Source organism: Oncorhynchus kisutch, linkage group LG4 (assembly GCF_002021735.2).
Source record: "Oncorhynchus kisutch isolate 150728-3 linkage group LG4, Okis_V2, whole genome shotgun sequence".
NCBI lineage: Eukaryota > Metazoa > Chordata > Actinopteri > Salmoniformes > Salmonidae > Oncorhynchus > Oncorhynchus kisutch.
The window spans coordinates 9,797,772-9,814,551 of NC_034177.2; the positions used below are offsets into that span (position 1 = coordinate 9,797,772).

At 47.1% G+C, this 16,780-nt stretch overlaps 1 protein-coding gene across 1 annotated transcript in view; it reads right to left on the bottom strand.

Annotated features, from left to right (window-relative positions):
• The window catches only part of LOC109881252 (receptor-type tyrosine-protein phosphatase S), a 418,713-nt gene that overhangs the window by 73,108 nt on the left and 328,825 nt on the right, over positions 1–16,780 (bottom strand). The window contains exons 15-18 of the mRNA XM_031822228.1: positions 15,835–15,922; positions 12,655–12,867; positions 9,088–9,254; positions 7,687–7,802 (exon numbers count right to left, since the gene is read on the bottom strand). Of these exons, the coding sequence (XP_031678088.1) occupies positions 7,687–7,802; positions 9,088–9,254; positions 12,655–12,867; positions 15,835–15,922 (584 nt within the window). The remainder of the gene's footprint in view (positions 1–7,686; positions 7,803–9,087; positions 9,255–12,654; positions 12,868–15,834; positions 15,923–16,780) is intronic.

The following is a 16,780-nucleotide window of genomic DNA, read 5'->3' on the forward strand; positions in this document are numbered from 1 at the left end:
ATAGCCCTGGCCACTAGGGGGGGGGGGGGGGCTGTTTCCTTTTGATAGCCCTGGCCACTAGGGGAGCCTGTTTCCTTTTTATAGCCCTGGCCACTAAGGGGAGCCTGTTTCCTTTTGATAGCCCTGGCCACTAGGGGGAGCCTGTTTCCTTTTGATAGCCCTGGCCACTAGGGGGGGGAGCCTGTTTCCTTTTGATAGCCCTGGCCAGTAGGGGGGGCTGTTTCCTTTTGATAGCCCTGGCCACCAGGGGGGGGGGGCTGTTTCCTTTTGATAGCCCTGGCCACTAGGGGGGGGGGGGCTGTTTCCTTTTGATAGCCCTGGCCACTAGGGGGAGCCTGTTTCCTTTTGATAGCCCTGGCCACTAGGGGGGGGGGGGCTGTTTCCTTTTGATAGCCCTGGCCACTAGGGGAGCCTGTTTCCTTTTTATAGCCCTGGCCACTAAGGGGAGCCTGTTTCCTTTTGATAGCCCTGGCCACTAGGGGGAGCCTGTTTCCTTTTTATAGCCCTGGCCACTAGGAGGAGCCTGTTTCCTTTTGATAGCCCTGGCCACTAGGGGGGGCTGTTTCCTTTTGATAGCCCTGGCCACAAGGGAGAGCCTGTTTCCTTTTGATAGCCCTGGCCACTAGGGGGAGCCTGTTTCCTTTTGATAGCCCTGGCCACTAGGAGGGAGCCTGTTTCCTTTTGATAGCCCTGGCCACTAGGGGGAGCCTGTTTCCTTTTGATAGCCCTGGCCACTAGGAGGGAGCCTGTTTCCTTTTGATAGCCCTGGCCACTAGGAGGGAGCCTGTTTCCTTTTGATAGCCCTGGCCACTAGGGGGAGCCTGTTTCCTTTTGATAGCCCTGGCCACTAGGGGGGGGAGCCTGTTTCCTTTTGATAGCCCTGGCCACTAGGGGGGGCTGTTTCCTTTTGATAGCCCTGGCCACTAGGGGGGGGAGCCTGTTTCCTTCTGATAGCCCTGGCCACTAGGGGGGGGGCTGTTTCCTTTTGATAGCCCTGGCCACTAGGGGGGGGGGGGGGGGGGCTGTTTCCTTTTAATAGCCCTGGCCACTAGGGGGAGCCTGTTTCCTTTTGATAGCCCTGGCCACTAGGGGGACCCTGTTTCCTTTTGATAGCCCTGGCCACTAGGGGGGGCTGTTTCCTTTTGATAGCCCTGGCCACTGGCGGGGGGAGGGCTGTTTCCTTTTGATAGCCCTGGCCAATAGGGGGGGGGGGGCTGTTTCCTTTTGATAGCCCTGGCCACTAGGGAGGGCTGTTTCCTTTTGATAGCCCTGGCCACTAGGGGGAGCCTGTTTCCTTTTGATAGCCATGGCCACTAGGGGGGGGGGGGGGGGGGGGGGGTCCTGGCCAATTGGGGAACAAACGTGTTGCTCTTTTTTTCTTCGTTGCTCCTATTCCGCGAGAGACGATCAAATGTCGAACCATTGTTTGCAAGGGTCTTTAACCAATTCTGCTCGTTATCTAGTAGAGTGCAGAAAGACCCTGTCAGTTAAGATTGGAATTAGAGCAATGGTGGAGGGAGGGAGGAAGGAAAGGAAGGAGGGAGGAAAGGAGAGAGAGAGGGAGAGAGAGAGGGGGAGAGAGAGAGAGAGAGAGAGAGAGAGAGAGAGAGAGAGAGAGAGAGGGAGGGAGAGAGAGAGAGGGAAGGAAGTAAGGAAGGAAGGGAAGTGAGAAGACAGAACTCCTGTAAAAACCCAATTTCTCTACATCAGCAGAAGTGATAGCAGAGGTTACGTATAGTGGATTAATGCGCAGCCAAACAGCTCTGTGAGAAAATCACAACTGAAAATACAACCAAAGTCAAAACAGCTGGCCTACAAAAAAAGGATATTTGTGCTAAAATTGCAACATGTGGGAAATACACTTTGTAAATGGGGGAAGTGTTAGAAAATCTAAAATAATGTGAGAGGACAAACACAGGAGCTAAATGCAGACTAACTTTCATAGTCAAAATCGGCTTCACATAGAGGACTGCTCAGACCAGAATCTGTGAAGGATAGCAAACGTACAATATAAACAAGAACAAGTCTATGAAAATACTGAACCTAAAAAGAAAACAGTAGAAGAAACACATACAGAGAGAGAGAGACAAAAGTATCTCAATCCATCACTTATTCACAAAATGTTTTACCAATGTTATTACTCTCTGATCTTTGTTCTTTTGTACAGGCAACATGGAGGTCCTCCTCTGAGGTCCTTCTCAGGGAGGAGGAGGGGTCCTGAGTGTCTGGCAGGCGGAAAGTAGGCCACACACTTTCAACAGTACACCCTAACCCCCCCCCCCCCCCCTCCCCCACCGGCAAATTCCAATCAGTGTTGCAGTGGCAGCGAGAGTTGTTTGTTTGCCACGGGTGTCCATCACTCTTGCTCGATTGAAACTCCTGTATAAAGCCTCCTAGCCTCAGCAGTCATAACCAGGAGTGAGTCAGAAATGGATTTCGCTTCTCTTACATAAGGTGAAGTTTGGCATCATAAAGGAGGGCCGACAGAAAGAAAGGAAGGAAGGGAAATGGCTATATTTCTTTTAGAAAATGAAAAGCCCATTTGTCCAGACGTCTGTGAGAGAGGCATTGCTAGTGGAAGTTGTGTAAAAGCATCTACATATTTCAACCAACAGTTGTATAGTCTGGGCTGATGAGCTGGAGTTAAGGGAAACGCCTGTGACGGTTCACAGTCTGTCGAGAAGATCCATGACAGTAAAGGCCGTGTCGCAGCTACACCCTCTTAGGTCTGTGTCTGTCTTTCTACTCAGGCAGAACGAGAGCCATCTGTGGAAGTCGTCCTCACACCTTGTCTGTTTGGTCAATGTGAGGTCACTGAAGAATGGTACTGCAGCTGCCCATTACTCCAGACAGGAAAGGAGAGAGAATTCAGTTTCTGGGCCACAAAAGCATTCTATTCAAGAACTCTGGGCCACTAAGACACAGTAGCCCAGTGCTGCAATGCAGTACACTGCAAGGGCACTTGGTGGTGAAAACCTGAGTTTAGCGTTGAATATTGTGGCTAACTGTAGCCCTCAAACCCCATAAGTAAGGAGAACGACAATTTAAGTAAAAATGTTCACTGTCGGAAGAAAACCTTGTATCTTCAACATCTTGTTTTCCGGAAATTGAAAAACTGTCATATTTGACCAGCAGCTATAACACATGATATAACACATGATTTAACACATTATAAACTGGGTGGTTCGAGCCCTGAATGCTGATTGGCTGAAAGCCGTGGTATAGCAGATGTTTTGTCATACATTTCTTTATACTGCTCTAATTACGTTGGTAACCAGTTTATAAGAGTAACAAGGCATCTCGGAGGTTTGTGGTATATTGCCAATATACCACGGCTAAGGGCTGTTCTTGGCACGACACAACGCAAAGTATAATGGCCATATACCACACCCCCTCGGGCCTTATTGCTTAAATATAACACAAGACATAACATAGGGGTATATCGTCTGGTCATGCTTCTTCTGTGTCATTTTGGTATTTTATTGGGATCCCCATTAGCTGTTGAGAAAGCAGCAGCTACTCTTCCTGGGGTCTACACAAAACATGATATAACACATGATATAACACATGGCAAAACACATGACATAACATGACATAACACATGGAACCAGCAGACGAGTTCAGAGAGAGGGATGAAGAGGGGGTCAGGGAACCAGCAGACGAGTTCAGAGAGAGGGATGAAGAGGGGGTCAGGGAGCCAGCAGACGAGTTCAGAGAGAGGGATGAAGAGGGGTTCAGGGAGCCAGCAGACGAGTTCAGAGAGAGGGATGAAGAGGGGGTCAGGGAGCCAGCAGACGAGTTCAGAGAGAGGGATGAAGAGGCGGTCAGGGAGCCAGCAGACAAGTTCAGAGAGAGGGATGAAGAGGGGGTCAGGGAGCCAGCAGACAAGTTCAGAGAGAGGGATGAAGCAGATGAGGGGTGAAGACGTGTGTGTGTGTGTGTGAGCCTGCTTTTGTGGACTTGTGGGAAGAAAAGATAGTTAAACACAAGAGGACGAGGCAGTTCCGGATGTAAGCTATGTGTGTGAGCAAGGCAGGGTATTCTCCTGCAGGCCTGGTAGAGAGAGTCCGCCTCCCTACAGAGGGCCTGGTAGGAAGAGCAGGGTATTCTCCTGCAGGCCTGGTAGAGGAGGTCCCCCTCCCTACAGAGGGCCTGGTAGGAAGAGCAGGGTATTCTCCTGCAGGCCTGGTAGAGGAGGTCCCCCTCCCTACAGAGGGCCTGGTAGGAAGAGCAGGGTATTCTCCTGCAGGCCTGGTAGAGGAGGTCCCCCTCCCTACAGAGGGCCTGGTAGGAAGAGCAGGGTATTCTCCTGCAGGCCTGGTAGAGAGAGTCAGCCTCCCTACAGAGGGCATGGTAGGAAGAGCAGGGCATTCTCCTGCAGGCCTGGTAGAGGAGGTCTCCCTCCCTACAGAGGGCCTGGTAGGAAGAGCAGGGTATTCTCCTGCAGGCCTGGTAGAGAGAGTCAGCCTCCCTACAGAGGGCCTGGTAGGAAGAGCAGGGTATTCTCCTGCAGGCCTGGTAGAGGAGGTCCCCCTCCCTACAGAGGGCCTGGTAGGAAGAGCAGGGTATTCTCCTGCAGGCCTGGTAGAGAGAGTCCGCCTCCCTACAGAGGGCCTGGTAGGAAGAGCAGGGTATTCTCCTGCAGGCCTGGTAGAGAGAGTCCGCCTCCCTACGGAGGGCTTGGTAGGAAGAGCAGGGTATTCTCCTGCAGGCCTGGTAGAGAGAGTCCGCCTCCCTACGGAGGGCTTGGTAGGAAGAGCAGGGTATTCTCCTGCAGGCCTGGTAGAGAGAGTCCCCCTCCCTACAGAGGGCTTGGTAGGAATAAAATGTTATTCCCCAGGAACTGGCAAAACAAGAGCCCAGACTTCTGGAATTTGGATTTGGAGAAGAAAGAGAGAGCAAGAGAGAGAAATAAAGACAGCGAGGAAAAGAGAGAGACAGAGAGAGATAGATAGAGAGAGAGCTAACAGCTATAGATGGGTGGTGGGGTGGGTTTGGAGGGGGGAGATGACAGATATCCACTAAGTTGTACTTCACTAGCCAGGCAAGTCTGGAGACAGACCTGGAGCACAAACCTTAAGATAATGACGAGAGGGCGCCAGCTCGGTCATCTTGTGACCAGAGCGCCACACACACACACACACACACACACACACACACACACACACACACACACACACACACACACACACACACACACACACACACACACACACACACCTAGTTCAGCATCTGAATTATAATCTAAAACAGATTTCATGCTATCCCAAGGCTGGGGTCAATGTGCAGGCATGGGCTTTAGGACATTATGCTCCATTGGGTTGTACTGGAGGGCCCTTCAAGTGTACTGGAGTACGTTCATTAGCTAATGGGGTTGTTCGCAAATGTTTGCCGCCCTGCTAAAATGTCAGTTAAAATGAACTTCTCGGAGTGAAGAGATAATGACATTTAATTTAATGAAATGATGGATGAAAGGAGAAGAGGACACAATAACATGTAGAATGTGTGTGGGATAGAGAGAGAGAGAGATGCTGTAACTACGTTTCTCTTTCTTATCAATGGAGCGGTGGAGGAGTCTGAGAGGAGAGAGGCGGAGGACGACGGAATGTACTGGAAGGAAAAGAGACAAATAACATGAAAGGCCAATAATGCTAATTTCCCCTGCCATTACCGGGCCAGTGCCGAGAGAATGAGCCCTACAATAGAACGTATGATAAAGGAGAAGGGTTCAAATAGTGGAAGTTGTGTGTCTGTCCACTGGGCAAAAACTGGTTGAATCAATGTTGTTTCCACATAAATTCAACCCAAATAAAAATCTATGAAAAACTGATTGGATTTGCAAAAAGTCATCATCGTATTTAGGTATTTCACCTTTTTTCATTGTTAACCTAAATCCAATGACATGGTGACATTTTTCGGTTGATTTCATGTCGAATTCACGTTATTTGACAACTCAATCAAATGTATAACAAAACTAGACATTGAACTGACGTCTGTGCCAAGGGGTGTGTGGGTGTGTTGGAACCCCAGTGAGATTTTGCTCTGTCCAATGTACAAAGTGGGTGGGGGTTCTAAGTATAGTCTGCCTGCACCAAACTACGGGATCACCAGGCAGCGCCGGAGATTAGGTCCTTTGAAATGTGAGCCTTTTGATGGACTGGAGATTGGCGACGGAAGATTGACGACTGATAGACAAGGAGAGAGGGAGGGAGAGAGGAAAACATGAATAGGGAGTAAGGAGAAGAGAGAAGGATAGGGGGGTGTGTGACAAAGATACTGGGCGTAGACAGAGATGACAGAGATGACAGAGATGACAGAGATGACAGGGAAATGTCAGCCAAGGCTTTAGACAGAGATGACAGGGAAATGTCAGCCAAGGCTTTAGACAGAGATGACAGAGATGACAGGGAAATGTCAGCCAAGGCTTTAGACAGAGATGACAGAGATGACAGGGAAATGTCAGCCAAGGCTTTTAGACAGAGAAGTGTTTGTAGTGACGCCTCTTGCACTGAGATGCTGTGCCACTCGGGAGATGATGAACAACATAATACTTGAGGACAGTGATGTCAGGAGAAGGACAGTGGACTAATTTTATTTATTTTACTAGGCAAGTCAGTTAAGAACAAATTCTTATTTTCAATGACGGCCTAGGAACAGTGGGTTAACTGCCTGTTCAGGGGCAGAACGACAGATTTTGTACCTTGTCAGCACGGGGATTTGTACTTGCAACCTTTCGGTTACTAGTCCAATGCTCTAACCACTAGGCTACCCAACCTGTCAGGTTTGCTAAACGTACAGGACCGGGTTTTGAGAAAGATGTTCTAATACAGAAATCAAACTTGAACGTCTGTACATTTTCCAGAGAAACAGGGTCTTATGGTTATTGTGAAGGGCTGGTTTGTAGATGTAGATGGAGAAACACAAAGGAAGTCACAGCATTCTGAACTTGATTTTCATATCTGGTGTCATGAAACCGGATGTCAAAAACACCACATTAAGCTTGAAATCCGCCATGATTTTTACATGAGCAATACAGTTTGTTCACAGGTTAATTGAGCCTCCTTAAGCTGATGAAAGTGTTTATGCATAAATTATATTCCATGTGTGTGTGAGTGTTCACCTTTAAAAAAAGTGTATCTAGGCTTGTGTTGAGGTAAGTGGAGTGTGTTTGTTTGTGTGTGTGTTCCGTCATAGGTCCCCACAATGCTGTTAAACGTGTCTCTGTGTGTATGTGGGTGTGTTCCATCATAGGTCCCCATAATGCTGTTAAACGTGTCTCTGTGTGTATGTGGGTGTGTTCCATCATAGGTCCCCACAATGCTGTTAAACGTGTCTGTGTGTGTATGAGGGTGTGTTCCATCATAGGTCCCCACAATGCTGTTAAACGTGTCTGTGTGTGTATGAGGGTGTGTTCCATCATAGGTCCCCACAATGCTGTTAAACGTGTCTCTGTGTGTATGTGGGTGTGTTCCGTCATAGGTCCCCACAATGCTGTTAAACGTGTCTCTGTGTGTATGTGGGTGTGTTCCATCATAGGTCCCCATAATGCTGTTAAACGTGTCTCTGTGTGTATGTGGGTGTGTTCCATCATAGGTCCCCACAATGCTGTTAAACGTGTCTCTGTGTGTATGAGGGTGTGTTCCATCATAGGTCCCCACAATGCTGTTAAACGTCTCCAGGCCATACCTGTGGTCTGGAAGTTAATGCGTCTCATCTCCACTGGGTCTGTGGGGTGGTGGGGGGTGATCTCTGCGTTGTTCAGCAGACATTTTGTTCTGGGCTCTGACTCCTTTCGTTTACGGCTTTGGAGGGGGGAGGAAAACAAAGACGTGCAACGTCAACACAAAAACAGCCACCCTTCACAGTCCACACACAACCAAGAAGCGCTCCGTACAGCTGCTACAACTTCGACGGCGAAAGTGAAAAATAAAACGAACCCGTCGAGAGGCATACAGTATCTAGCGAACTGTCTGTTCCCCTCCCATTGTTTCACCCCAGACTAATTACACATACATTTTATGCTGAGACAGGTTATTTTCTAGCCTAAAAATCACACACACCAATAAAGTACGGCTAAGCCTTACCTGTCAGGTTTGCTGCTTCCCAGAGAAAGAAATGGAGTTTCAAATCGATATATAAAGAGGGGAAACCACAACACAAGGAGAGAGAGAGAGGGAAAGCAGGAGAGAGGAGGGGGGGGGGGAGAGAGAGAGGGAAAGCAGGAGAGAGGGGGGGGGGAGGGGGAGAGAGAAATCAAAGCATTTAAAAATTCACAGAGGCTACCGCCTTGCAGCGCTAGATAGATAGAGTTCCTCAGCATTTGGAGGAGCTGGTCGGTCCGTGTGTGTATGAGTATGACTGTGAGTATGACTGTGTGTGAGTCTTAGTGAGCTCGGGGGGAAGGGGGGGGGGGGTGTCAAGGTGAAGAGCGGGTAGAAATACTAGCCACCATAGAGAGAGAGAGAGAGAGACCATAGAGAGGGAGAGAGAGAGACCATAGAGAGAGAGAGACCATAGAGAGAGAGAGACCATAGAGAGAGAGAGAGACCATAGAGAGAGAGAGAGACCATAGAGAGAGAGAGAGAGACCATAGAGAGAGAGAGACCATAGAGAGAGAGACCATAGAGAGAGAGAGAGAGAGAGAGAGAGACCATAGAGAGACCATAGAGAGGGAGAGAGAGAGAGACCATAGAGAGAGAGAGAGAGAGACCATAGAGAGAGAGAGAGAGAGAGAGAGAGAGAGAGAGACCATAGAGAGGGAGAGAGAGAGAGACCATAGAGAGAGAGAGAGAGAGACCATAGAGAGACCATAGAGAGAGAGAGAGACCATAGAGAGAGAGAGAGAGAGAGAGACCATAGAGAGAGAGAGAGAGAGAGACCATAGAGAGAGAGAGAGAGAGAGAGAGACCATAGAGAGAGAGAGACCATAGAGAGACCATAGAGAGACCATAGAGAGAGAGAGAGAGAGAGAGAGAGAGAGAGAGAGAGAGAGAGTCCCCCAGTCCCTCCTCCTCCTCCAACATACAGAACAGACTACACAATCCCCTTCAGCCTACATCCCCCAGAATCCCCTACGACGTAACTCACTTCTTGTAGAGGAGGATGGCGATGACGATGCAGATGATGAAGACTACGGCCAGGACGGGCCCCACCACCCAGATGAGGCCGTCCCCACCTGTCTCCATGGGCAGAGGATCAGCCTCAAGCTCTGGGGTCACCACTAAGTCTGTGTATGGGCTGGCCGCAAACATTTTCTACAGAGAGAGAGAGAGAAATAGACATAGGGGTCACCTCTACGCAGACGACACCATTCTGTATACATCTGGCCCTTCTTTGGACACTGTGTTAACAAACCTCCAAACGAGCTTCAATGCCATTAAACATTATTTCCGTGGCCTCCAACTGCTCTTAAAACTTCCCAATTTTTGCCTAAATGACATTCCAAATCTAACTGCCTGTAGCTCAGGCCCTGAAGCAAGGATATGCATATTCTTGGTACCATTTGAAAGGAAACACTTTGAAGTTTGTGGAAATGTGACTTGAATGTAGGATAATATAAGACGATAGATCTGGTAGACGAAAATACAAAGAAATGACTAAACGTTATTTTCTTCTACCACCATCTTTGAAATGCAACAGAAAGGTCCCTGTTCCAGCCATCCATAATTCCGATGGTGTCCACAAGATGGCAGCAAGGTATGTGCAAAGCTTCAGACGGATAACTGGAAGGATGAACAAACTACATGACATTTAGTGTGAAGTCACCCAGGTACATTTGGTCAAATCATGAAAGAGACATTTGCATTCATATTACATTTTTCTGCAAGAATATCGTCGAATCTGTATACTTGGACTTTGATTGAGCTTTTCTAGTATTAGTAGCCATATTATAAATTCAACATTTGCAAAATAACCAGTTTTCATAACTGAATATTCTTATAATTTTTGTCCAAAAGGAAAAGGCATGCTGTCATACAAGGTTAGTAGCTACATTTTACGTTACGTTTTACATTTTAGCCCAGCTCATTGGATATATAACTAGCTTTGTTTGACCCCAATTGGTGCTTATTTGACAAAGTTAGAGTCGTTCAAGTGAAGACCGCCAGCGTCATTGGCGTGCCATGAAGGTGTCGCTCTCTGACCAAATATGGTGTCCTATAGGATATACTACACCGCTAATGATATAGTGAAGTCTCGTTACATTCTAGGATCTCTGAGGAATACATACCAACGTGATTTGACTGGTTGAAACAACGTTTAGGGTTAGATTTTCACAGATTCCTTTCTTTGCATATTTGAACGAGTGGAAATACAAAATCGATCGTGCATGCTATATGGACCTTTGAGGGATATGAAAAAGGATTTTATCCAACAAAACGACACTTCATGTTATCTCTGGGTCACTTTGGATGATAAATCAGAGCAAGATTTCAGAATATAAGTACACATTTCACCTTCAGAGGTGAATTTATCAAACCTATCGCAGTGAAAAAAGTGTTTTGTTGTTAGGAGCTCTCCTCAAACAATAGCATGGCATTTTCCGCAGTAAAAGCTACTGTAAATTGGACAGTGTAGTTATATTAACAAGAATTTAAGCTTTCAGCCGATATAAGACACTTATATGTACCGACATTTGTTGTTTCTCTAAAATCTGCAATGGTGACACAATGCGCTGCATGATTTACAACTGTCCCGTTGACGGGATGCCGATCCCTAAATAAATGCTAGTAAAACTAAATGCATGCTCTTCAACCGATCGCTGCCCGCACCTGCCCGCCCGACTAGCATCACTACTCCGGACAGCTCTGACTTAGAATATGTGGACAACTATAAATACCTAGGTGTCTGGCTAGACTGTAAACTCTCCTTCCAGACCCATATTAAACATCTCCAATCCAAAATTAAATCTAGAATTCCTATTTCGCAACAAAGCATCCTTCACTCCTTCATCCTTCATGCTGTCAAACATACCCTCGTAAAACTGACTATCCTACAGATCCTTGACTCCGGCGATGTCATTTACAAAATATCCTCCAACACTCTACTCAGCAAATTGGTTGCAGTCTATCACAGTGCCATCTGTTTTGTCACCAAAGCCCCATATACTACCCACCACTGCGAACTGAATGCTCTCGTTGGCTGGTCCTCGCTACATATTCGTTGCCAAACCCACTGGCTCCAGGTCATCTATAAGTCTTTGCTATGTAAAGCTCCGCCTTATCTCAGCTCACTGGTCACCATAGCTACACCGACCCGTAGCACACACTCCAGCATGTACAGTCGTGACACAAATATTAATTTTCACAAAGTCTGCTGCCTCAGTTTGTATGATGGAAAATTGCATATACTCCAGAATGTTATGAAAAGTGATCAGATGAATTGCAATTAATTGCAAAGTCCCTCTTTGCAATGCAAATGAACTGAATCCCCCAAAAACATTTCCACTGCATTTCAGCCTTGCCACAAAAGGACCAGCTGACATCATGTCAGTGATTCTCTCGTTAACACCGGTGTGAGTGTTGATGAGGACAAGGCTAGAGATCACTCTGTCATGCTGATTGAGTTCGAATAACAGACTCTAAGCTTCAAAAGGAGGGTGGTTCCTGTCAACCATGGTTACCTACAAGGAAACAAGTGCCGTCATCATTGCTTTGGACTGCTGAGGACTGGGGTAAAGTCATTTGCTCAGATGAATCCCCTTTCTGATTGTTTGGAAAAAAGCATGATGGAGCACCTTGCCATAAGACAAAAGTGATAACTAAGTGGCTCGGGGAACAAAACATCAATATTTTGGGTCCATGGCCAGAAAACTCCCCATACCTTCCCATTGAGAACTTGTGGTCAATCCTCAAGAGGCGGGTGGACAAACAAAACCCCACAAATTCTGACAAACTCCAAGCATTGATTATGCAAGAATGGGCCCAGAAGTTAATTGACAGCATGCCAGGGCAGATTGCAGAGGTCTTGAAAAAGAATGGCAACACTGCAAATATTGACTCTTTGCATCAACTTCATGTAATTGTCAATAAAAGCCTTTGACACTTATGAAATGCTTGTAATTATACTTCAGTATTCCATAGTAACATCTGACAAAAATATCTAAAGACACTGAAGCAGCAAACGTTGTGAAAATTAGTATTTGTGTCATTCTCAAAACTTTTGGCCACAACTGTATATCTCATTGATCATCCCCAAAGCCAACACCCCCTTTGGCCGCCTTTCCTTCCATTTCTCTGTTGCCAAAGACTGGAACGGATTGCAAAAATCACTGAAGTCGGAGACTTATATCTCCCTCACTAACTTTAAGCGTCAGCTATCAGGGCAGCTTACCGATCGTCTGAATGTGCTCAGGGCTCAGGGTGTGTCTGAATGTGCTCAGGGTGTGTCTGAATGTGCTCAGGGTGTGTCTGAATGTGGTCAGGGTGAGTCAATGTGCTCAGGGTGTGTCTGAATGTGCTCAGTGTGTGTCTGAATGTGCTCAGGGTGTGTCTGAATGTGCTCAGGGTGTGTCTGAATGTGGTCAGGGTGAGTCAATGTGCTCAGGGTGTGTCTGAATGTGCTCAGTGTGTGTCTGAATGTGGTCAGGGTGTGTCTGAATGTGCATGTGTATGAGTACACACACACATGCGTGCGCCTCTCGTCACCGGTACTCACCACGGCGGTGGTGTTGAGCTCAGCCAGTAGGAAGAAGACGTATTCCTGCCCGGGCTCCAGAGGTTTACTCTCACAGCTGCTGTGGCGGTGCTCTGTGCCCAGGGTGAACGAGGTGGGGAGCTGCTTGAAGCAGGCTGTGATGTAGGGCTTCTTGCCGTCCGCCTGGCTCAGCTGACGCCTGGTGCGACGCTTCGGGGTGATGTCCCTCAGCAGCTGAAGGAGACAGGGAGAGAGGGGTGAGGTGAAGGAGGGATGTAGAGAGAGAGAGGGGGGGGTGAGGTGAAGGAGGGATGTAGAGAGAGAGAGGGGGGTGAGGTGAAGGAGGGAAGGAGAGAGAGGGGTGTGAGGTGAAGGAGGGAAGGAGAGAGAGGGGGGGTGAGGTGAAGGAGGGATGGAGAGAGAGGGGTGAAGTGAAGGAGGGACGTCGAGAGAGAGGGGTGAGGTGAAGGAGGAATGGAGAGAGAGAGAGTGTGAGGTGAAGGAGAGATGGAGAGAGAGGGTGAGGTGAAGGAGGAATGGAGATAGAGGGGTGTGATGAAGGAGGGCTGGAGAGAGAGGGGTGAGGAGGTGCGAGAGGATCTGAGTTCTTAGCGTAGCTTTATCTTGGTTTGTTGGTCTGACTGTCTGAATGTATGTCTGTCTAAATGTCTTTCTGTCAGTCTGAATGCCTAAATGTCTGTCTGTCTCTCTGTGTGTCTGTCTGAGTGTCTGTCTGTCTGAGTGTCTGTCTGAGTGTCTGTCTGTCTGAATGTCTGTCTGAATTTCTAAATGTCTGTCTGTCTGAGTGTCTGTCTGAGTGTCTGTCTGTCTGAATGTCTGTCTGAATTTCTAAATGTCTGTCTGTCTGAGTGTCTGTCTGTCTGTCTGTCTGTCTGTCTGTCTGTCTGTCTGTCTGTCTGTCTGTCTGTCTGTCTGTCTGTCTGTCTCTCTGTGTGTCTGTCTGAGTGTCTGTCTGTCTGAGTGTCTGTCTGAGTGTCTGTCTGTCTGAATGTCTGTCTGTCTGAATGTCTGTCTGAATTTCTAAATGTCTGAGTGTCAGTCTGTCTGAGTGTCTGAATGTCTAAATGTCTGTCCGTCTGAGTGTCTGAATTTCTAAATATCTGTCTGTCTGAATGTCTGTCTGTCTAAATGTCTGTCTGTCTGAGTGTCTGTCTGTCTGAGTGTCTGTCTGTCTGTCTGTCTGTCTGTCTGTCTGTCTGTCTGTCTGTCTGTCTCTCTGTGTGTCTGTCTGAGTGTCTGTCTGTCTGTCTGAGTGTCTGTCTGTCTGAGTGTCTGTCTGAATTTCTAAATGTCTGAGTGTCAGTCTGTCTGAGTGTCTGAATGTCTAAATGTCTGTCCGTCTGAGTGTCTGAATTTCTAAATATCTGTCTGTCTGAATGTCTGTCTGTCTAAATGTCTGTCTGTCTGAGTGTCTGTCTGTCTGTCTGTCTGTCTGTCTGTCTGCCTGTCTGTCTGTCTGCCTGTCTGTCTGTCTGCCTGTCTGTCTGTCTGTCTGTCTGTCTGTCTCTCTGTCTGTCTGTCTGAGTGTCTGTCTGTCTGAGTGTCTGTCTGTCTGAGTGTCTGTCTGAATTTCTAAATGTCTGAGTGTCTGTCTGTCTGTCTGTCTGTCTGTCTGCCTGTCTGTCTGTCTGTCTGTCTGTCTGTCTGTCTGTCTGTCTGTCTGTCTGTCTGTCTGTCTGTCTGTCTGTCTGTCTGTCTGTCTCTCTGTCTGTCTGTCTGAGTGTCTGTCTGTCTGAGTGTCTGTCTGTCTGAGTGTCTGTCTGAATGTCTAAATGTCTGTCCGTCTGAGTGTCTGAATTTCTAAATATCTGTCTGTCTGAATGTCTGTCTGTCTAAATGTCTGTCTGTCTGAGTGTCTGTCTGAATGTCTGTCTGTCTGAGTGTCTGTCTCTCTGTGTGAATTTCTAAATGTCTGTCCATCTGAATGTCTGTCTGAGTGTCTGTTTGTCTGAATTTCTTTCAGTATGAATGTCTAAATGTCTGCCTGTCTGAATGTCTAAATATTTGTCTGTCTGAGTGTCTGTCTGTCTGAGTGTCTGCCTGTCTGTCTGTCAGTCTGAATTTCTAAATGTCTGAGTGTCTAAATGTCTGTCTGTCTGAGTGTCTGTCTGTCTGAATGTCTGTCTGAATGTCTAAATGTCTGTCTGAGTGTCTGTCAGTCTGAGTGTCTTTCCGTCTGAATGTCTGTCTGAATGTTTAAATGTCTGTCTGTCTGAGTGTCTGTCTGTCTGAATGTCTGTCTGTCAGTCTGAGTGTGTCTGTCTGAGTGTCTGAATGTCTGTATGTCTGTCTGAATGTCTGTCTGTCTATCCGTCTGAGAGTCTATCTATCCGTCAGAGTCTGTCTATCTGTCTGAGTGTCTGTCTATCCGTCTGAGTGTCTGTCTGAGTGTCTGTCTATCCATCTCTCTAGATTTATGTTCATCTCTTTTTCACCAAGTTGACAGAGAATCTTAACGCATGTTCTTTAACAATGTTGAAAATGGGAAGAGATGGTGGACCCACTGTATCCATCAACAGTATCTACATTCGTCTGCCCGTCCGCTTGTCTGTCCATATCCATCAATTTATCATTCCAATCTGATCAGTCAGTGTGGGAAGACGAAGAACGTTCAACCACCCAACGAATCTATGGAGATAGTTTGTGTAAAAATCTACATGTCAGCTGAAAACTTCCCCGATGGGGTTTCGCAGGTCGATTCCCTCCATACACTCCGTCAATAGGCTGCTTGTTGGCACCAGGTTTCTCCATTCATTTACAACAGAATATGAATAACTTTTCTGAAGAGGTGGAATGTGGGTAATTCCAAATGTAATAGCTCGCCTGTGATCACAGCTCAAGGTCACACTTAGCAACCAAGGCAGGAAGGAAGGGTGGGAGCATGCATGTCATTTTGGAGGGATGGAAGAAAAGAGGGAACACGCTTGAGGAAAACTACGGGACCCCCTCTGACGTTGCTATGAACATCTCCGTGGGATGAGGAACACTTGGACAGACATGCATGTGGGCGAGCAATGTGTTGTTTTGCGGTCTTTGGTATCTGTAGCTAACAATTCACTTAATGCTAATAACTTTGTGTTCAGATGCATTGTAGCACGAGGCAGCTTAATGTACAAGTACAGCTCCTGCACGGGATTATAATCTATCGCGGGCCACATTTAAATGGGAGTTGGTTCTTACCTCTTCCAAGTCCATTTCGTCTGGGTTCTTGAGATGTCGTGCAGTCCCCAAACCCTTCTTTAGTGGTACCGCCACCACATAGAAGTCCCTGCAACACACACAGACATCACTACCATCAACATCCTCAGAGAACCATAACATTAACTTACAGTACAGGGACTAATGGGCTAGCTTGGGTTTAGCCTGAAAGTGTGTGTGTGTGTGTAGGTGTGTATGTGTGTGTGCGTGTGTGTGTGTGTGTGCGTAGGTGTGTATGTGTGTGTGCGTGTATGTGTGTGTGCGTGTGTGTGTGTGTGCGTAGGTGTGTATGTGTGTGTGTGTGTGTGTGTGTGTGTGTGTGTGTGTGTGTGTGTGTGTGTGTGTGTGTGTGTGTGTGTGTGTGTGTGTGTGTGTCTGTGTGAGAGAGAGATGGTAAGTGACAGTAAAAAGAATGTGAGAGAGAACGTATGAATAATGAAACATCAGAGTGTGAGCAGAAAATAGAGAGAAGGACAGAAGGTTGGCAAGAGAGAGGTCAAGAAAGTAAGGCGTAATGTGGAAGAATGTGGGAGTTTAAGAGAGAGACAGAGAGACAACTACAGAGAGATAAGAGAGATAGTTGTGGAAATTCAGTACTGAGGGAGACTTGGTAATTTCTTCAAACTATCATCTTTATTTAATATTGATTAATTATTGCAATAATGAAACCGTCAGCCCAACAGTCTTGACTGACTGTTTGGCTGAGAATCTAGCCTTTACAGATGATGCACAATGTTTATATAGCTGACACCAAGATTGCTTAGTCAGTCACATATAACCTTCCCATAAGTAAGAGAGAGAGAGAGAGGGCTAGAGTAAGAGAGAGAGAGAGAGAGCTAGAGTAAGAGAGAGAGAGAGAGACAGCTACAGTAAGAGAGAGAGAGACAGCTACAGTAAGAGAGAGAGACAGCTACAGTAAGAGAGAGAG